The sequence below is a fragment of the Protobothrops mucrosquamatus genome, unplaced genomic scaffold (genome assembly GCF_001527695.2).
Source record: "Protobothrops mucrosquamatus isolate PMUCROS unplaced genomic scaffold, P.Mucros_1.0 scaffold450, whole genome shotgun sequence".
Lineage (NCBI taxonomy): Eukaryota > Metazoa > Chordata > Lepidosauria > Squamata > Viperidae > Protobothrops > Protobothrops mucrosquamatus.
This window is the reverse complement of record NW_015386773.1, coordinates 357,583-379,536: the sequence shown is the minus strand read 5'-3', so window position 1 is coordinate 379,536 and position 21,954 is coordinate 357,583. Positions and strand designations below refer to the sequence as shown.

General features: G+C 38.3%; 1 protein-coding gene across 1 annotated transcript in view; it reads right to left on the bottom strand.

Annotated features, from left to right (window-relative positions):
• The window catches only part of ARSB (arylsulfatase B), a 68,385-nt gene extending 48,342 nt beyond the window's left edge, over positions 1 to 20,043 (bottom strand). Inside the window, exons 1-4 of the mRNA XM_015816430.1 lie at positions 19,778 to 20,043; positions 15,526 to 15,712; positions 14,201 to 14,391; positions 12,895 to 13,102 (exon numbers count right to left, since the gene is read on the bottom strand). Of these exons, the coding sequence (XP_015671916.1) occupies positions 12,895 to 13,102; positions 14,201 to 14,391; positions 15,526 to 15,712; positions 19,778 to 20,038 (847 nt within the window). The 5' untranslated portion in view covers positions 20,039 to 20,043. The remainder of the gene's footprint in view (positions 1 to 12,894; positions 13,103 to 14,200; positions 14,392 to 15,525; positions 15,713 to 19,777) is intronic.
• Between the last annotated feature and the right edge of the window lie 1,911 nt (positions 20,044 to 21,954).

Below are 21,954 nucleotides of genomic sequence, written 5' to 3'. Positions count from 1 at the left end.
ATAGCTTCATGGACATTTTTATGGGGACGCAATCCATACAAAATATTCAATGAAATGATCAGATGGACCACTGTTGTTCACCCATGACAGAAAAATAATTACAGTGTTATAACAATGTCTATACAAGTAGTCTTCAACTTATGACAATGGAGCCTAAAATTTCTGCTGCCAAGAAGACAGTTGTTAAGTGAGTTGTGCCCCATGTTATGACTTTTGCCATGGTTGTTAAGCAAATCACTGCAGTTGTTAAGTGAATCATGTGATTGTTAGTGAATCTGGCTTCCCCCATTGATTTTGCTTGTCAGAAATCAGCTGGGAAGGTTACAAATGGTGATCACATGACCCCGGGGCAGTGCAGCTGTCATAGACATGACAGCGGTCAAGTGCTTGAATTTTGATTATGTGACCATGGGAATGTTGCAAAAACAATTATAAATCACTTTTTTCAGTGCTGCTGTAATTTTGAATGGTCACTAAACGAATGGCTGTAAGTCAAGGATTATCTGTATTTTGCATTTCCCTTCATTTTCTGGGCTATGGGCCTAATTGAACAAAAATCAAGAGACAGGAATAATTCAATGCAGTTAGGAGAGGGGTGTCAAATAAGATATAAAACCTGGATGTCTTATCTTGAAGCAGAGATGTTTGGGGCACTCAGACCTCTGAAAAGAGTAAACTGTCCCTTCGATGACAAACTACAATATGAGGAAGAGTAAAAAGGGAAATGCACATACAGAAAAAGAATGAAAAGCGATGTAAACAAAAATGAATGCCAACAAAAGTATGGCCTGCTTGGTTCAACCCCATCTACTGTTGGCATGCATGCAATTCCTAACAGATTATTCTTGCAGGAATGTGATCCTTGAAAATAAATTATATATGGTCTTCATAAGAGGATTTTAAATTGGTATCCCATGTAATTATTTCAAGAGGGGCACACTGACATGAATTATAATCCCATTGAAATAAATCATGCTTCAAGCATTTTAACTTCCAATTAAGCACAAGAAAGAAAATACAATTTTTTTTTCTAAAGTCACACAAATTTGTTACTTAGTCATAATATTTTCTTGCTATTTAGTCAACATCTTAAGCAAAACAGCAGTATCCAGGCCAACAAACCAACCAGAATATTCTGGGAGAAAAAGGACATTTATAGTGTTGTCCAAAATCTTTTGTTTACATTTTATCATCTTATCCAAGTAACAAAAGATTTGCACCCTTGGATTTTCTCCTTATTTATCCAAAGCATGTTTTCTGAAACTGACTCATTGTGACAGTACGTAAAGATAAGATAATTCTGACTGAAATGTCATTGCTAAATGTTGAACTTACTAGAATATGCAAGGCTTCAGAGCGTCACCTAAATGACCATTTGCAAACTATGAGTTACGGTGCATTTTTTCCTGTCTAATATTCAGATTTTATACTCAAAATTATACAGGGATGAGCCATTAGCAAGTAAGAACTACTTACTGCAAATAAAAAAAGAATACCATATAACTTTCCAGCAGGCACAGCTATTGCTGAGAATTATAGGAAATTCACATACCTGGAAAGCATCTGGAGAAATGAACATTCTATTCATAGTGAAACATTTTGTTTCAATTGGTTTTCCATGAAGGAAATTTCTACTAACATAAACCTTGAACTTAAAAAATCGTGATACTTCTTAAATGAACAATACTGAACAATGCTGGTTGGGGAATTCTGGGAGCTGGAAATCCACATATCTTAAAGTTGCCAAAGTTGAAAAATATTGTCTCAGAGTGTGAGCTATCACATTAATAAGGAAAATGTTTTTAAAGATTAAGACACCAATTTTTCTTGGTTGAGGCCAAATACTCTGCGATATCTCACTTTTCCCAGAATTTTCTCCATAAACTATTTCTAAGCATTACAAAAAGCGGAATGTGCATGTTGTGTCTTAGATGGTAAGTCACTGTAAGATACCAATGTTGTGATAAGAAAGTGATTTATTAATGCAGTCAATAATGAAGAAAACAATTGGTTATGTTTATGCATTTGTCTCTAAAGCAAATACGGATTCTGTAATCTGATCTGCTGGTATTTGTAACAGCATACCACAATAGATAGGTACACAGGCAGACAGGTAGATAAACATCTACACTGTCTGGCCCACCATGGAAAAATAAATACCGAGTTGTTTTTATTTAAGTTGTTTTGAAGATCATGCTCCATCTTTATCCAACTCTTTTAGAATACATTAACTATTGTAAGCTATTTTAGGGGAAAATGGCTTAGGGCTTTGAGAGGATCATGTATGCACAGATCAGGAATATGCAAAAATCGAAGGAAATGATCTTTCTGAATTTCAAATCAAAGTTAGCTTGAATTTCATGTTGTACATTTCTTAAGTGAATTAGTAAAATAGTTTGAAAGAGCTTGGGAATAATCTTTCTAGCTTTTCAAATCTTCTGAAGTTTACAGAGCTATGTGGGATAGATGAATAAGAACAAAACAGAAAGAAAAATATCAGTAGAGCAAAGCTTATCTTTATATTTTCTCAGGTATTATGTTCTACCATACATTTAGGATATATGCCTAAAGAAGAGCTTATACCATCTGGATCCAAATAATTGTTGGTTATTACATACATCTCAGTAAATTTATTTCAGATAATAAATATAGTCTAGTAATTATAATCTCAAATCTGTAGCCTAATCAAAACTTATTTCTAATGTGGCTTTGATAGTGGAAAAGCTCCATGTATCTGCAGAACCACAATAACTTAGCCAAATTGAGATAATATTAATATTAGGTTATATTATCTGGTCACTGGTGTTCTGGGTTCTTACAAAAGTATAAATAACTTTCTTACCTTTTGCAGTGGGCATATTATGGTTCTCTCTCACACACACAAACACACACACCATTTTTATCAACATTTTTTTCAGAGGCTGGTTATGTTTCAAAACAGGCTCGTGTTGCAAGGCTTTGGCTCTGTTGCCAATACAAGTCAAAATCCAATATGTTAGGTGCAAAGCTGATAAAATAAACACTATGAAATTAATAGAATGTCTTTATCAATGCTACTCTACTTTAGAAGCATAAACAGCATTGTCTTCATTAGCACATACCTAAGGGGATTGCTGTTATATATACCAGAGGCAATGAATTTTTGGTTTATATATCATAAGCAGTCTGTAGTATTAAAAGCCATAAAGCACAAAATGGAGAAATGAAATCTGACGTAAACCCTGAGGCCTGATCAATCACATAGTGACACAATCACAGTCTGAATAGTAGTGACACATGGGCTTTTTACATGTCAAGAAAAAGACAAAGTAATAATTAAATAGAAAAACATTTGCAGGTTTAAAACCTTTGCAGGTGTATAGCCAGCCTCAACATTTCACTGTCTTCTTCCACATCATTACAATATTTAAAAAAATATGACGTGTGAAATTATTTATTATATGGGGAAAACAAAACAATTTTTGAAGCATTTAAGAATCCCAGAAAAATGAACAGTGTAAATAAGCTATTCTTACAGAATATGCCACACGACTGCAAGAAAAATCAAATAATGGAACAGCTTGCCTTCTGGAGTTGTGGTTGCTTTCTCGCTAGATGTTTTCAAGAAAAGTATGGACATTAATTTGCCAGGGATAGTATAAATGCCTTGGGCAGGGGTTGGACTAGAAGATCGCCAAGGTCCCTTCCAGCCCTATGATTCTATGATTTAATATTTATTAGCAAAATTGTCTCATGGGGCATTCAGAACTATACCCAATATTCCTTATTTAACTCTGGTAAAATTTACATTAAAATACTATATTAGTGAGCATATTTGCCTTAATATGTATTGGCAAGGAATTCACCCTTTTCTCTTGAGATAAGTGATTTCCCATTTGGGGGAAATCTATGATCTCTGCCCCTCTCCTTTTTTGGATCATTTGTCTGAACTAAAAAAAGGGAAGCTTAGAAAAATATCTCTCCTTACATTTACTTTTGAACTGTATTAGACATTCAGGGGACAAGAGCAAAATCCTTTCTAAAACACTTTTCAATATGCACTTGCTACTTAGTGCTGCTGTTGTTTTGCTGAAAGGGGGAAATACACTGTAAGGGAAACATGCAGGTGACAGAAGATGGTTATTAAGTTCATATCCCCTTGGAATAAAATTTATTCAGCCTCCCCAACCTTTTTTAAATTTATGTACAGTGAAGTCCACTAACTTCTCAGATGGTTTCTCCAAACTCAAGATCTTCATAAATAATAACATAAATTGAATTCCATTCCAGTTAGCCTACATCCACGGCTATATTCAGGGGAGTTGAAATATTAAATCCTGCTTCCAAACCTCAGAGCACCTCTTCCAATGAGTATTTTGCCTTTCATATACTGTGTCTCATTGCCAAGACATTTTCACACATGTTGATAAAAGAATCTCAAATGCCATGTGCTAATGCAAAATAATTCTTTCTGATGTTGAATTTTAATTGTCAAGTTAATGTACTGGAGGCATTATTACTAAGCAGTCCTCTAAAGCCAGCAAAATTTTCAGACTGCCATATACCACCCATCTCACAAGCCAAAGTGACTCTGAGCGCTTCGTTGTTCAAGGCAACCCACAATCTTTTGCACCTTATGGTAGATTTTTATGTTATATACACTTTGCACACTGTGCTCAGCCATGCTTTGTTTTAATAATTTGCCAAATAAGTAAAAATCAACACAGCACCCTAACCCACAATCTATAGTTTATATAAGGAAATAGATGGATTCACGTGAAATATGATTAATCCAAAATCAAAAGAAATGCATTATTGGTTAGTGTGAACATATGTACACATCTTCCTTAGTTTGTTTCCTCTCTGTATTCCAAGGATCATCTTGGATAAGAATGGATGAAATCTGTTCCAGACTCAACCAGAAAATCAATAAAATATTCATATGGATACACAAGCATTGAGTCTCATAATTTGAGATGGTAACATAGGAACCAACTAATTTTTCTATACATCTCTCAAGAGTTTCCTACCACAGGCTAGGGTAGCTGAGTTTAAAAGCAATTGGAGCCTAAAACCTTTGAAGGTCATTCAGATGCCTCTCCTTAGTAAGATCAAAGGTAAGGGGGAAATCTTGGGGAATTAATAGCACTATATTGCACTGCTTTAAGAGTATTGATGATTTATTTTTTAAAGCAATTTCATATTAGCATAAAGTTAGTTCCTTAATAAGAGATAAATAAGCTAAGAAATCAATAGCAAGCCGCACAATATAACTTTGAAAAAAGGAATTGGGACCATCTGTTGAGCCTGGAATCTGGCTACACACACACACACACGTGTATATCTTAAAAGCAATAAAGAGACACTAATATGTGAAGAATTATACAGGGTGGTACCAATATGAAATGTCTGAAACATGTACTTACTTAAAAGGCATGTGGCTATAGTTTAAGCAAGGGGCAAACCTGCCACCAATTCAAGTTGTTCTGTTCACATCAGCTTGGAGAATTTAGAACTGACTGCCAAAAACAGCATTGGAAGCCTGCGATTTCAATTTTATTATAAATTTTTAAACTGTGGGAGTGAATCCTTCCAAAACTTATAAAAGGGAAGGATTAGTAATATGTACTATATTTATTAGTTATGTAGCTTCTATGAAAGCTTTAATTCAGAGTTTGACTGAGCCACTTAATTTCTAACCTCAGGCATTCCCACTGACCTGGATTCTTGAACTTTTGTACTTCAAGGATTAAGCAACTCCCTCCTCTCTCCCTTTTGGTCTTTGTGTATTGTGTGTTTCAATCCTGTCCACAATGAATAATTTCTGTGGTAAGTATATTCTTCTCCTAGCAAGATTAGCTCCTTCCCACTCATCCTGCTAAACTTTTTAAAAATGCACCCATTTTTAAACCCATACAAACCCATATATTGAAGACTTCTGCTCCCAGTCTGAACTCCAAAATCACCCCCAACATTATGTATTTTACAACTTTCATTTTAAAGCCTACTTGTGATACATGTGTAGAGTATACACAGCAGTTTTCTGAAAAATTTTAAAATGCTGTTAATGCATGATTAGATGATTGCACATTATCAGTATTTGAAGCATTTAAATTATATCCCAATCCAGTCCTGAGTACATGGAAACATAACAGAAGACATATATTGTTTGAAAAATTAATCAGTACACTGAAATTCCTCTATTTTTATTTTATTTGTTAAATTTATTTGATTAGTTTGCAAATAACTCCTTTATTTGTAGAGAAAAAAGCAAGGCTTATGTATTGGAACAAGAAAGCAAATCACAAAAATGGAAACAAGGGGACAACATACAAGGCACATACTTAGTAAACAACTGCACTTATAACTTGTTGTAATGTAACTAATCTGGAGACAGGCACACAAATATTGTATTAAGGAGGACCAGCTCTGGGTGGGAGGGGGGACTACTTCCTTGCCATCAGGCAGAGCAACTGTTAGTTTTTTTAAATGCCAATTTTAATTGGTAAATTAGAATGAATTCTCTTATACTCCATTCTCTGATTCTAGTAGAGAATTAGCGTGCTGGCTGGGGAATTCTGGGAATTAACATCTACACATCTTAAAGTTCCCAAGTTTGCAAAATATGTTGGCGAAGGACTGGCCCACGGTGCCTTGGCCCAGCCCGGCCCAGAGCGACTGGGCACTGATCTACAACGCGATCAGCCTTAGATCCACCGTGATGCCCTGGAACCAATAAGGGACCACTCCTGCCCCGCTTCTGGGCGCATGCGCAGGAGGCAGTGAACGTGTGACGCCTGACATCCCTGGGGACTGATTTCTGAACGCTTCCCTTCCACTCAGGACGCCAGCCGTCACTGGCTCCAGGGCAGCGCTGCGGATCTAAGGCTGACCACATTCCACACCAAGTTGTAGATCAGCACTAGCGCCTCCGTGCCCCACTCGCTGGCCTAGCCTCACAGCCTGCAAGGCTTCCCTTTCACAGGGACCGCCCCACTCCAGATGGGAAAGCCACGGCCGCCGCCGGCATGACCACCAGCAATGCTGCCAATCTCTCCCCCTACCCTCGCCTCTTCCTGAGCACGGAGGAGACAGAATGAGACTTGTGCACGTGTTTGTGTGAGTGTGTGTATGCGTGTGCGTGTGGGGTCTCACTTCTTGCAGCCCCATGTTGTGATATTGGGGAAGAAAAGAATGGGAGAGGTAAGAGAAGCTGTGATGGGAGCTTCTTGCAGCCTTCCATGGGGTTGTGGGTGGGAGCTGAGGGGGGTCAGGGCACGATATGATTAGCGGCACGTTGAGAAAAAGAAACAAGTACTCAAAAAACTCCCAGTTTTCATTAGTTTACACTCTGCCATCGTAGAAAGTTTCTGTTGAGGGCACAGGGCTACAAGGGGTGACACACACACACACCGTGTGCGCGTGCACACACACAGACATGTGCGCAGGTCTAGGAGAGGTAAGCTGAGCCACGCAGAGGCAATGACAGGGATAAGCGGAAGCCTTTGCCCACCGCTACCTGCCTGTTGCCACCTCTGCCTGGGGCCTCTGGCAGCTTAAAAAAAAAAGGAAGGAAGAAGGAAGGGAGGGAGGGAGGGAGGAAGGAGAGGCAACTTGGTTGGAGATACCCCAGTTCAAAGGAGAAAGCAATTTTGTGTTCTGTGTTGTCACAGACAGGACTTTGTTGGCAATTCAAATTAACATTGGTATTCTTGAATTGTGAGTTCTTAGGAAAGTATCCCCTCCTTCGATGTTGCAAGCAGCCATTTCCAGTGGGGAAAGGAGGACAAAGCAGAGTGGGGAAAATATTTTCCTTTGGTATATTTCCAGTCTGAATTAGACCAAGACAGGGTCCTTACAGGAGAGCCCTTTTAAGGATTATGTATTAATAGAAAAGCAACTAACTTACCTCTGTTCCTAAATGCTAAAGCTGTTGCACATAAAAAACAGAGGAGTTTTGATCAACTATCACAGCCACCATTTTGATATTTTGCTCCACTGTGGACCCCCCCCCCCCCACTAAATGCAAGCACAGGATAAACTGAGCCTGGTTTGTTCTCAGTCTTTTAAGTGGCCACAGACTACTAGCAAAAGTGGCATTTGATCACAAGGCAAGGAGGCATTGAGAAATGTTTCCCCTTTTGCATTTAGCATCCAAGAAGGGACAGGAAAGGAGAAAATGAAAGAGCAAAGAAGGAAAGACGGGAAGGAAGAAGAAAGAAAGGAGAATAAAGAGGGAAGGAAAAAGAAAAGAGAAGGAAGGAAGGAAGGAAGGAAGGAAGGAAGAAAGGAAGGAAGGAAGGAAGGAAAGAAGGAAGGAAGGAGAGAAGGAAGGAAGGGGATTATAATGAGAGAGAGGGAGTGTCTGAGGGAAGTCCTGCCTTAGCACTTGGCCACTAGCAGCCCTGCTGTCCTTTTGCCATCCCCTTGTTCCCTCCTCCTGATCTCTCCTGGTAGTCTCCCATCCTATTGCTGAGGATGCTTTAGTTACAAAGCCAGGTCTCCTCGCATGGAGAGGGAATGGGCCTCCCTCTGACCCATATACGTTGCCCTCCTGTGCACACCATAAGCAACCTGGCCAACGAGAGCAAGAACAGCAGCAGCAGCTTCAAGGAGGAGGTAAGCACAGCAAAGCGCCCCCTTGGGAAAGCACGGCTGGGCTGGGCTGGGCTGTGGGGTCCCGGTGCCCTGGAAGCTCGAGGACCAGGCTGGGCACTTGCCGTCCACTGCCCAGGGCTCCAGACAGCCTGCGACACCGTCCAGGGGTCCTCTGCATGGCCTGAGAGGGACAGCGAGGCTCCTCTGGGGGACAAGAGTTTGGCACTCGTCCTGGTCTCGCCTTCCTCCGCTGGAGACAGTGGATCCCCCCAGCCCCACCCGGACCACACAGGTGTCCCCTGACACAAGCGACAATGAGCTGGCCATGCCCCCCCGGCCCACCCTGCTACACCCCCACGCCTCCCCGAGATCAACCACAACCCTGATGTGCCCCTCAGTGAATTTGACACCCCTGCCCTAGATCTTTAAGTCCTAATTTTAGAAGTCCAGTAACCATACAACTGGGTTCATGATTTCATCTAGATTATTTAGTACTCTCTGGTACTCTCTACTGAAACAAGGATGAAGAATTTACATTCCTCTAGATCAGTGGTGGCGAACCTATGGCACGCGTGCCAGAGGTGGCACTCAGAGTCCTCTCTGTGGGCACTTCTCTGAACTGCTGGTGGCGGGCTGTGGAGCCCCAGAGTGTGCCGGTTGAGGGGCCGGCAGGCTGTGGCTGCTGACGGACACTGTCAGCCCCCATGCGCTCGCTGGCCTGTGTGTGCGAGGGCTGATGGTGTCAGGCAGCAGCTGCCCCGGCCCCTGCCTTGTCTTGCCCTGAGATAATGGCACCCTCACTCTGCCTCACCTCACCCCGCAGGACGAGCCTCCTACCCACCACCTCATCTGCCAGAGACCCCCTGAATCTCCCCCAACCCTGCCTGGCCCCCACAGGCATCCCTCCCCACGAGCAACATCAAGGTGACCACGCCCACCTTGGCCACACCCACCCAGTCTACCATGACCACCACAGCCACGCCCACCCAGTGGGCCATGCCCACCTGGCACCCAGCAATAAATAAGTGGGTTTTGGATTGCAGTTTGGGTACTCGGTCTCTAAAAGGTTCGCCATCACTGCTCTAGATGTTGTATTATAACTCCCAGCAAGTTCAGCTAATAAGACTATGGTGAGGGAAGCTGAATGGCAACATCTAGTCAGCAATACATTTTTCACTGCTGCACCAGAAAGCCAGCCCAGACTACAAATAGCATACCAAAGATCAGGATGTTTACTAAATTGTTCTAGCTGTTGGTGGAAGAGAACGTACTCAGCTCTTTTTAGCTCATTGTTTTGCTACAAGGTATCATAACAGTAGGAAAGTAATACAGAAAAGGTTACACTTCAAAACAAAGAAAACTGTAAATGAAACTAATCTGTAACCATGATAGTTAAGTAAATTTCATATCTTGTAGCACCCTCTTCTGGAAATTACCGGATATACAGTAGTAGGCACAGCCTTCTCCACAGTTTTATATTTGTATGTGCTGAACTTCTACATTTCACATAGTTGCTAAAAATATAGGGTCTGCCAAGTAGCCACCTTATTTATGAGTTTCTATTATTTTGGTTAAGATAAGAACTAAAACAAAAATTGGTCTTACTTCAGTAGCAGATTCCATTTTCTGTAAGCTAAAAGTCCTAGGTTAAATCTGTTGACTACAGTCTCTCCTATTTGGAATTTAGAATTGCTGCTGAATTGACAATAATGATATAAATTATCTGACTCAGCATAAGCTAGCTTCCTATGAAAAAAAGTACAAATCTACAATTATCTCATGTTTGGACTATGAAAATTTTCCTGTTATTACCAAGGATGCTCTATGAGGGTGAGTATGATGCTAAATTAAAGTTATTTTTTTCTTAAAAAGAGAAATTCTTAAAAACACCAGGACTATTTCAAAAAAATCTTTAAAATTATATGAAAATATAAATATACAGTTAGTCCTTGAGTTATGACAATTGAGCCCAACATTTCTGTTGTTAAATGAGACATTTGTTAAGTGAGTTTTGCCCCATTTTATGATCTTTCTTGTCACAGTTAAGTCAATCATTGCAGGTGTTAAATTAATAACATGGTTGTTAAATGAATCCAGCTTCCCCATTGACTTTGTTTGTCAGAAGGTTGCAAAAGGTGATCACATGACCCGGGATATTGTAACCATCATAAATATGAGTCAGTTGCCAAGTATCTGAATTTTGATATTGTGACCATGGGGATGCTGCAATGGTCGTGTAAAAAAGGGTTATAAGTCACTTTTTTCAGTGCCATTGTAACTTTGAACGATCACTAAATGATCTGTTTTAAGTTGAGGACTACCTATATAAGTAGAATTCTGGCAGATTTATTTAATACTTTACCTGAAGATGCTGTTAAGGTATTTTAAAGTATACCCAGATTCATTTTGCCTTTTTTACAAGTACTTTTAGATAATAGTCAAGTGGTGAACTGAAATGTTCTTAATATATTTAGGTCAAACATTTCTTCCTTCTTTGCTATTCTTTCTGCCATAGAAGTGGGGTATTTGTGTCTCAGAAGCTGACTGAATTTTATTGAGTTTACTCCAAGGTAAGGCCTGGTTTTTTTTGTAACTGTCTCATTCAGTCTGATGCAAGAGAATTTACTTTTGAAACCTCTAAGAAAAATAAGAGAATTCTGATGAAATTCTCAGGAATGATGTTCTTACATGTCTTAAAAGCCCAGCCTGTGGCTCTGTATGTTTTTTTCTTGTATAATTATCTCTCTGGAATCATAATGGGTAAGTTGGTCTTTGATATATTTCTCTTGATTTCTCCCGTTTCAAGAAGTATAGAGTAAAATACAACAAAAAACTACATCCTAAAGAACTAAAGAAGCTTCTTGGATGAGAACCAAAATGTCTTTAAAGGAAAAACAAAGTCCAGTTGCCTTTTGAAAAAGCACCTTTGGGACAACCGTGACCTGGATGACTGAGAACATCCATAGACAAACAACCCAGCAGTAACACTCTTTATTATTTTCAATATTATTTTCAATAATAAAGTAACCTAAAATTGCCAAGATAAATTAAAAACAATTTTTCAAAGATGCTTAATTATGGGAGGAAAACAGAAGCCCATTTTACAGAGGAAGACATTTTTTGAGAAACTACATGGCAATTCGAGAAAGCATCATATAAAATGAACTGTTCACTGACATAGTAATAAAAACTGGATAAAAATATTGTTCTATATTTAAAATGTCACAAGATCAGTTTTGCGAAGAACATGCCAAGTTTTCCATATATACTTTTACAGCACCTGTATACAGCAAAGTTGGGGAAAACTAATGCACACCCTATAAGCAATATTTAGTCAACTATATTTTAGTTTACTGTTAAGTACACACATTAATAGGCTTGTTAGAGAACAAATGTTCAACACATCCATATACAGCAAACAAACATGTGTTGGAACTTGAACTACATCAATTGTTGCATGTATTGCATCATTCGCAAGTGTTTGGGGAAAAAATGTTTCCTAACATTTGTAAAGAAAAATAGAATGAAAGGTACCCCAGAAAATTGCCAAACTAAAAAGCAATTTCAGCTACAAGTAGGATTAGTGACAATCATATTTATCCATGTAAGTACATTAAACGCTGCAAATTGCCTTAACGTGTTAGGACTGCAGCAGAGCAAATCAAAGAAGAATTGGTTCAGAATTCTGCCCTTGATATCAAACTCCAATCATCTATTTATGCTGCCTCATTTTCTATAGATTTAATTAACTTATTATCTGGATTATTTCTATATGACCTGATCATGTCAATATCAGGTGATGTACAGAAAAACTGTCAATAGAAAACAACATCTAAAAGTACCAACTTAAATAGCCCCCCCCTTAAATAATATTTAAAAAATCACTGGATGGTCCTTGATAGAAGCTGAAAGCCTATTAGTTTTTTAAAAAATAGCTTTAATGCTTTCTGAAACCCCTAAAGTTAAAGGGGCAAAGGTATTTGGGGAGAGCAACATGTTTCACAATGGGGGGACTAGTACCAAGACCACCTTCCTTGTGGCCTACACATCTTTTATCTCATTTGAGATTTGGGCCTTGATCAGGCCTTCTCTGGACATTTAGATAAGACAGAATCATAACAAATAGGGTGGTCTTTGATGTAATCCAAGGCCATACCATATAGGACTTTACAGATAATGACCAGTATTCTAAATTGGGTCCTGATGTTATACAAAATTGTTATTCTGCAATAGCCATTTTCACAGCAATCTGGCCTCTACTTTCTGTATCCGAAGATATATCACTGTGTATGTATATATTTAATTATTCATTCTTACCTGTAGAAAATATTAGAATGGTATTATTCCAAAGGCCATATCTCTTCAAGGCTGAAGTGATATTTCCCACAGCTTCATCCATTATGGAAACCATTCCAGCATATTTGCGTCTCTTTTCATCTTTGATAAAAGAATATGGTTCTATGTATTTTTCAGGCACTTGAAGGGGCTCATGGACAGATTGCAGGGCAAAGTAAAGAAATAATGGCTATAACACAAACATACACATGACGGGGGGAAAAAGATACCGTAGCATTAAATTAAATTGTCAGAAGAAAAAATGATAACATTTTCATCTACATATACTGCCTTCCTTATATTTTCACTTGGCTAGGGTAAAAAGCACTTGAGAAAACAGCTTTGCTTTCCATGTCTATGAAGTTCTGATAATGAGCATAATCTCTGAATACAACTTTTGTTTAGTTTAAAAAAAGCATTATTCTAAAAACATTTAGAATATGGAGAATAGGGCAGCTGAGTTAGAGGAACACATTTCCTGCAGAAACAAATGTTCAGGAGCCAAAGGCACTGACAAACATTTACAATAAGGTATGACTAGTTGAAAGACAGTTGGACCATGGTTCTATAACTTCCAACATGACTTCTGTCCTTCATTTTAGTTTTTGCAAAAGGAAACTTCATGAAGTTTCCACCCACAATTTAGAATCCAGATTACCCAGGATTCAAAATGATATAAAACCCTAGTATAGTTATGTAAGATATGGCAAAGGTGAAGATGGCAGGAGAGAAACAGAAGCTCACAGATATGTAACTAAACACACGACCCCATTGTCCCTTTCACCATGATTAGTATGATATGTGAACCTAGTTAACTGGGCTCAGCTATGAAATATAATTAAATAAATCATGCTTTAGCATAGGAACCAGCAACGTAGAATCAACAGATGCCATGTCACCTGCAATGCCTCCAGATAACATTCAAAAGCTTTAAATAATAAAAATCATATTTATTTTTTAAATTATTCACAATCATGCATGATTGCCTCAAATCCGATGAGATATTAATGTTCCCATCTAAAGTCTTACGGATTTGGGGGATGAATTCCAGAAATACCTAACATTTTTGCCATTTTGAATTATTTACTGGCACCTGCAACATCATATAAAACTGTATAATAGCAGCTCATGCTTGAAACAATTGATGGCACCTCCAGACTATTATTTCTCTTGGAAATAATGCATGTTTAAATAAGGAACCTATCCATAAAGATGATCCTCTGCTTACAACATTCAAATATTTAGCTGTGTTGAAAAATGGATGTATGACCAATAAATACAATTATACCTTCTCAGTCTGATGACTTGCTATAAGATCAAGAGCTCTTTTTGTAAATACATTAGTAGAATACATATTTTTAAATCCATCAGCAATTTTTTCTCCATCTCGAAAGTCGAGAGCACATCTGGTCACATTTTTAGACACAATAAGCATGCAGCGCTCATGAGAATAATAATCTTCACTTCCAAGAAGGTAGCCTAAAACAAGGAGTGGTCAATTATGATATAATTTCAGGAGGAAAAACTACAGAGATGCCCTAAACCTGAAAAAAAACTTCTCAGATTTTTTTTAAAACAAGTAAATAAACTCTATCATTTATTTGGCAATGTATTCCATCCTCTATTTAAAGAAGAAAAAGTATAAATAGATACATTATCTAAAATTATTAAAAGCAATGCAGTAATATTAAGCGGTTTAATATGTCAGAAACATTGATATTGAAATTATAGAATATTGAAGGCAAGAACAGCTGTTTTTGTTTTGAAATTTGCAGAATAAACTGAATCAGGTTTGCAGCAACAGCTGCTCATACAACTTTTATGCTATTTATGTTCACATTCTTCAGGCAAGCGTAAAAAAAGTCTGATCTACTACTGACACCAACTGGTGATCTAGAGACTGTCTCATCAGAATAAGGTATTGCCATTATCAAGTAATGAAAAAATATTTTTCTCTTATTATTGGTGGAATATTATGAATCCTTAAAACCAGGGCTTTTTTTCTCATAGAACACCCAGAACTGAGTTCTGGCACCTTTTTGGGATGGAACCTTGTAGGGTAGGCAAGGCGGATTGTATGACATGTGTGAGTTCTGGCACCATTTCTTTTTTTACAAAAAAAGCACTGCTTAAAACTAATAAATTCATCAATGATTAGCAATTTCTGAACAGAATGATAAGCTCTGTCTCTCAGAATATTTCCAACATTCTCCAGCTTTAAAAGAGAGAGATTAAAGTAATTAGAGTATGCATATAGTTTTCATTTCCAGTTCTTCCTCTGAAGCTGCCCTCAACAAAGCTGAAGATCACTGCACAGTAAACTTCCATTATATTAGAAACTGACATCTCTACAGAAACAACTACGCAGTATTACCTAATTTTCCCAACTTACTAAGTTTCCATTTGGTTTGTGTGGTTTTGCCTTGATGCATTCGGTGAACCTGGACATCAGAATTTGAAGCCTATGGGGTTTGCCTTAGGATATAATTCCTGTCAGTCAATTACAATTTATTCATTAAAAAAAGAAATCATTACCAGTCCAGGCTGCTGATAGAAATGATAGAACGTTCTTAGCATTCAGCATAAAGAAAGGATGAAAATAAATTTGCTTACCAAAGTAAGTATCAAACCCTCTATGGGTAGGAAGACATTCTTTTCTGTACATTCCTAAATGCCACTTCCCCACCATGTGAGTAACGTAGCCTGCTTCTTTAAGCAACTCAGGCAGGAGTTTTTCATCCAGCGGGACACAGCTTGGCTGACAAGGCCAAATTATTTGATGCTGTAAACCTGTATGGATCTAATGAAAACAAGCGTGCCTCACATATTAGTTCCCACACAATGTTAGGAAGCTTAACCAGTTCTGTCTACAGCAGTGTTTCTCAACCTTGACAACTTGAAGAAGTGTGGACTTTAACTCCCAAAATTCTGCCATATTTTGCTTGCTGGGGAATTCTGGGAGTTGTAGTCCATACCTCTTCAAGTTGTCAAAGTTGAGAAATACTGGTCTAGAGTGACATATTTTTTTTTATCACAACACAAATCTTAATATTGGAAAAATCAATCAGGCAAATTAAAATATAACAAATTAAAGAAATATATGAAGATAAAGAGTAATTTGCATGATGTATTTGTAAAAGAATACTTAAACATAGTTAATTTGCATTTACAGGACATTTGTGTTTGATTCTAAATAAAAGGAAGTCAAACCCAGAACTGTTATTCCAGTTACTTCAGATTAGGCACAGTTATCTTATTACAGAAAATGTTTGAAATTGACTGAACTCTGTCTTCTTCCTCTTAATAACACCCTACCTATTACTTCCCTTCTGCCTCTATGATAGAGTCAGGGAAGGGAGAGGCAGAAGGGAAGTAATAATGGAAACTTGGCTAGAGGATTGTACATTTTATTCCACTGCTACAGATATAACAGCAGACCTTCACTGGAAATATCCTCCCTTAACTGTTCAATTCCTGAGAAATCCCAAGGTTCACTCATGAATGCTAAGATTTTGTGAGATCTTATTATTCCTTTGCTTACGATCATTCATTTAGTGATCACTCAAAGTTATAACAACAATTTAAAAAGTGACTTACAACTGGACTTTGCACTTACGACTATTGTAGCGTCCCAATGATTGCATGATCAAAATTTGGGTGCTTGGCAACTGGCATGTATGGTTGCAGCGTGCCAGGGTCATGTGATCACCATTTGTGACTTTTCCAGCAGGCTTCCAACAATTGGGAAAGCCAGACTCATTTGACAATTGTAGATTTACTTAATGACTATGGTGGTGTGTTTAATGACCATAGTAGAAAAGGTCATAAAACTGGAGCTTAAGAACCTCACTTAGCTACAGAAATTCTGATCCCAAATGTGGTCGTACCTCCAACAGAACATACAAATACTAATGGCTGTATTTGTATTTATTATCCAAGCATGTATTAAAATATTAAAATATTGATCATTGCCAGATGTTGGGGAGTGGGCAGGAAAAAGAGGTTAGGTTACATTCATTCTCAAATTTTAATAAGTTCAAAGAACTGATAACATTAGTTAGGATACACAGTACTAATATTACAACTCTATTTTGCTCAAAGCATCTTTGCTGCAAATCTAGCTCTCTGTATGATGGGCCTCAGTTGGCTTCATGTGTTGATTTGTAATCAAGGAGCCAAAGCTTTCCTGACACACTCTTCCATACAGAAAAGGTGAATGGTATCCAGAACAAGCACTGTGCCAAGTTGCTGGGAACACTTTGAAGCAACCTCTTGGCCTCCATCTCAATTTTTGCAATGGGAAAATAAGGGGTACAAATCTGACTCTTGAAACAAGACTTTTGAAGAAGCCAGCATGTTATTTATGCATACATTTCCTCCTGCAGAAATGTTCTTGTAGAGAAGTTAAACACCTTGATATCTTACAGAAACCAATCAGTGTGGTGCAATTTGGGATTTTGTAAGAAACAGAAATTTCTTACAAGTTTCTTCAGAATGTCGCAATTCTTTTGCTTCTCCTTAATCTATTTCCAAATGGATAACCTCAGACTTCCTAGATGCAATACATAAAAAAGGGGTGGTGGTGGTTCAGGGAATCAACTCAAAGGGGGGGGGGGTCAGGGAATCAACTCAAAATCTTAGATAACAAGAAGTACTTATAAACACAAAGTTATTTAAGTCAGAGGTGCTAATTGCAAAAACTACCTCAGTTAGTTTTTCTTAGTTCCCCCTCAATTCTACTATTAACATATTTTGGGCATAATACTGACAGAAAAGTATAAAAGGCTTTGTGGTTTTCTGCTCTCTCATCTCCCATCTTAAAAGGCACATGCTGCAAAAGGAAGTTATTACTAAACATTTTGCTAACATGGAAAAATATCTGTTTATAAAAATATCCATTTTTAAGTTAGTTTCCATAGCGGATTAGAGAAGTTTAAGAATGCACAATACCTCTATTTTTGGGGGGAAAAAATAATTAAGAGGATTCTGTAAAGGAGATTATCCATTTTGACTGTATTTTAAGAGCTTAAGACAATTTCTTATACAAGTAATCCTTGATCTTACGACCACAACTGAGCCCAAAATTTCTATTGTTAAGTGAGACATTTGTTAAGTGAATTTCCCCCATTTTACAACCTTTCTTGCCACAGCTGTTAAGTGAATCACTGCAGTTGATAAGTTAATAACCCAATTGTTAAGTGAATCTGGCTTCCACATTGACTTTGCTTATCAGAAGATTGCAAAAGGTGATCACATAATCTTGGGACACAGCAACAGTCATAAATATGAATCAGTTGCCAAGCATCTGAATTTTGATCATATGATCATGGGGATGCTGCAAAGGTTGCAACTTTGAAAAACGATCATAAGTCATTTTTTTCACTGCTGTTATAACTTTGAACAACTAAACGAACTGTTGTAAGTCGAGGACTACCTACCTGTATATCTTTTAAGACTGATTTAAGTAACAGAGTGAACATACTGAATAAATAACCACACTAGCTGAATTTATACAAAGTGAGGCTAAACAAATCAAAAGCATTATGTTTCTCCTCTGCCTTTAATACTATCCAAGGCATCTTTTTATTTTGTTGGAGGAATTCAACATTTAAATGTACCCTGTGTGAAATGCATTCTTTCATTTAACCTGAATCTGTCATAATTCAGCATGATTGGATGATTCTTATTTTCTCTACACTAACTACACCTGTACACATCTCTATTATACTTTATTTGCTTTTTAAAAAAACCAAAATACCCCAAATATTACAATATTTCCTTAGAAGTGACTATTGCTCTTCTCTGTAACTTTTCCAGCTCTATATTATTCTTTACGAACTATAGTGCACCGAATGGTATACATCATTTCAGGGCTGATCCCCTTCTCTATTCTCTAATCCCGGTTTTATTTTTAATTCATTTCTTAGTGACCTCAACTTGCCTTTTATCTGGACATGAATTCTCCTAATCTGTGAATGATATTGTTTTGTTAAAAAGTCATCGTGCTTGACCCTGTTTTGAAAACCAAGATGGGCTTTAATTGATCCAACCTTTCTCTGCTTCAAGTTTAATTAACAGAATAACAAAACAGCAGAATAGCAAAGTTGAAAGAGATCTTGGAGGTCTTCTAATTCAACCCGCTGCTCAAGCAGGAACCCCTATACCTTTTCAGACAAACTTCTTAGAAGTTTCCATCCATTGCTTCTTGTTTTGCCTTCAGGTTCTTTGGAGAATAGGCTGACCCATTCTTCTTTGTGACAGTGCCTTAGATATTGGAACACTGCTATCATGTCACCTATAGTCCTTTTCATTAAGCTAGACATATCCAATTCCTCAACCATTCTTCATATGTTTTAGTGTCCAGTCTCCTAATCATCTTGTTGCTCTTTCTAATTCTTTATAGAACATAGAATAGAGTTGGGAAGGACCTTGGAGGTCTTGTAATCCAACCCCCTCCCTATTCAAGCAGGAGATCCTATGCGATTTTATAACAGGAAACTCTATTATAAAACGCTTTATCCTAGCTGGGTAGGTTCAAAGTGTAATGTATTGAATTACATAGAATTGTTGAAAAAACGGTCATAAAACTATCAGTTAAAGTGCCAGACTTGCTGTTTGCAGACTCATTATAAATATGTTTAAGCGGAAGGATACTTGAATCCTATTGGCTGCCGCCTATTGATGAATGTATAAATAAAGGTGGAGCAGTAATTAACTAGGCTTCTGTTTAATCTTGAATAACACAAAGCATGACCACCAGAGTTTTACCTCCTTCTGCAAGAAGAGCCGGGTGAGAAAAGAACTAGCCAATGTTGTTGTAAATCTCACTTTCTTGGGGACAAGTTCAACTCTTTTTCGCGCCTACCTGGTACCTGCCGGTTAGCAACTGACTGCGAGAGGGAGTACACAGGGGCTGCGTATAATAGCGCTCCAGACGTACTCCGTCGGCACCCAGCGCGTCCAAGTTCGGGGTGAGGATCTGGGAGCCGTGCCAGCCCACGTCGTTCCAGCCGAGATCGTCGGCCAGGATAAAGACCAGATGCGGCGACGTGTTTGGAGACCCTGCATTCAGACGACACAGTTGCATTAAGACCTGCAACCCCAGGAAGAGGAGTCGCCGAACCATCGCTTCTTGCCTGATCAAGGAGGAACTGGGTCGATCGCCCGCCTATAAGGAAGAACTATGATGGAGAGGCGGGACCCACCATCAAATTTAGCGTATCCGCTCAATCCGGATACGGCTAATGTAAAGCGGCTTCGCCCACGGCAGGGGTAGGCAACCTCGGCTCTTTTATGACTCGTGGACTTCAACTCCCAGAATTCCTGAGTCAGCTATGCTGACTCAGGAATTCTGGGAGTTGAAGTCCACGAGTCATAAAAGAGCCGAGGTTGCCTACCCCTGGCCCACGGCAATGAAAGGAGGCGGGACTTGGAAGCCCGATGGTTCGCTTGAAGCGCCTTTTTCTGGATAAACTTCACCGAAGTGCAGTTGGGAGGATTGGGCCCATGGTGTGATGAACTGAATATTTGGTGGAGAATACAACCCCGAGAACCCGCTGGCCTGCTTTGTGCACCTTAAGCTATGCCCAGTTCCCATAATAATAAAAAAAAACCCCATTCAGAGAGCAGGTTTGCACCAGTGCAATCTCGCTGGAAGACAACTTCTAGTATCTTTCGTCCTCCGCTTTGCTGAATGGGGCTGTGGCTGTAGTGAGCTGTTGGAGGTACACAATTTGCATCTTGGAGATAAAAAGGTGAGATTAGCCAGCTGCGAATTTAACTGTAATATTGGCGTAAACTTCAGGGAACTGTAATCCAAGGATGGTCTGATGTAAACTTTGTGGCAGGATTCTACCAAACTATTTTTTTTCTTGCTGCAATGTACAGTATTTCAGTTAGTGGTCAGGAAGTGTAATAATCACTCAACACTATTTCATCCACAGACCCTTTGTTGCTATTTTCTTACAAAAATCTGTTGAAATAAAACATGGAATTAGTAATGACTATTGTATTTATCAGAGAAAATATATAAATATTAATCTAAACATTAAAGAGTTGGCTTTTAGGCCAATATTCACAGCTGATTTATGATTATCCAGTCAATGAAATTAGTCAATAGATAAGGTATGTTGTCCATTTGACACATTACCTTATATACCATATACTGTGTGTGTGCTATCCCGTTCTCCCTTAATTCTATATCTGTGTATCTATATAGATACCTGTCTGTGTATCTATATAGATACCTGTCTATACTGTGTGTGTGCTATCCCGTTCTCCCTTAATTCTTTGTTTAGCAATCCAAATTTTAAAAATATAAATGATGTCGCAGTTGCGACTGCTGCCTGTGGATGGCTCTAGTTTGAGCTGATACAGGCAAAAGATTTCTTTCCCCCATATTTGGGTCGACAGAGTGCATCAAAAAGCACTCAAGGTAATTCTTCTCCCCTGTCTCTTCCCTCCCTGACACAGCTGACAAAGTGAGAAAGAGCCTGTGGCCTAGAGGTTAACACAGCTGCTTAACATGCAGGCAGCCCAGGTTCAAATCTCAGAAGGGTATAATACATTTGATCTGTAGAATTCAGCTGCATGTTTGTCCTCAGTGCTTCATCAATTTTTTTATATTATCTTATATCTTATATATATAAATAAAAATGTAAATGTTTGTTTGTTCAAATTCTTAAATCTCCGAAAGTTCTTCACCGATTGCTTTGAAATTTTGACACAACGTTGCATTCGAATACACGCGTGTTTTTATATACCTATATTATATAGATGTCACAGCTGTGACAGGTAAAAACATGCTTTTCTTGAAAAACAGCGCCATCTGTTGGACATAAAAGCAACACACACTTTTACCAGACTGAGCCACAGCAACGCGTGGCTGGGTATAGCTAGTAGATAATATAATAAAGGGTTAGTAATTTTATCTGGCACTTGACATTAATAGCTAGTTTCACCTCTAAAAAGGTATTTTATTTATTGATAGCAAAACTCATGGACTCTATCTTATAAGAACCTGAGTATGTATGCCTTTTTTTT